Here is a 478-nt window from a genome sequence, read left to right as displayed (position 1 = left end):
ACCCCATGACTTGTACTAGTGACCCCCCCAGCTAGCCGCTCTCATGCCGTCACCCACCCCACAGATGACCTGGAGGCAGAGAAGACTTATAATCAATAATCCGATTTATTGTACAGGAACCAGACGCGCCAGTTACGTCATCCGTGGCACCGCAGACTGTATACTAGAAACTTCTGTGGCTCCGCCTCCTATATAAATCTACCCAACAACACTTAACAAGCTCCTCCTCCTCCAACACTGACACGTAACAGTGTCGTCACTCACCGTCCGTCTCCCCGGCCTCAGAGGAGATGAGGATTGTCCCTTTCCCATCTTCTATCTGGACATCGGGAGCGACCATCCCGAACTTCTCCTTAATTATCTGGACAGGAAACCCAAAATCATGTTACTGATGGAAGACGCGCGGGGAAGAGGCGGCCATGGCGGTAGAGAGCGCGGGGGGAAGAGGCGGCCCTGGCGGGGGACGGCAGGGGGGGGA

The 478-nt window shown here is 55.4% G+C and overlaps 1 protein-coding gene across 1 annotated transcript in view; it reads right to left on the bottom strand.

Annotated features, from left to right (window-relative positions):
- Nucleotides 1–478, bottom strand: part of UBA2 (ubiquitin like modifier activating enzyme 2) — a 14,222-nt gene that overhangs the window by 3,508 nt on the left and 10,236 nt on the right. Inside the window, exon 11 of the mRNA XM_018575333.1 lies at nucleotides 265–361. Within this exon, the coding sequence (XP_018430835.1) occupies nucleotides 265–361 (97 nt within the window). The remainder of the gene's footprint in view (nucleotides 1–264; nucleotides 362–478) is intronic.

This window comes from Nanorana parkeri, unplaced genomic scaffold, assembly GCF_000935625.1.
Source record: "Nanorana parkeri isolate BGI_ZX_2015 unplaced genomic scaffold, ASM93562v1 scaffold3796, whole genome shotgun sequence".
NCBI lineage: Eukaryota > Metazoa > Chordata > Amphibia > Anura > Dicroglossidae > Nanorana > Nanorana parkeri.
This window is presented reverse-complemented; position numbering and strand designations above follow the sequence as displayed.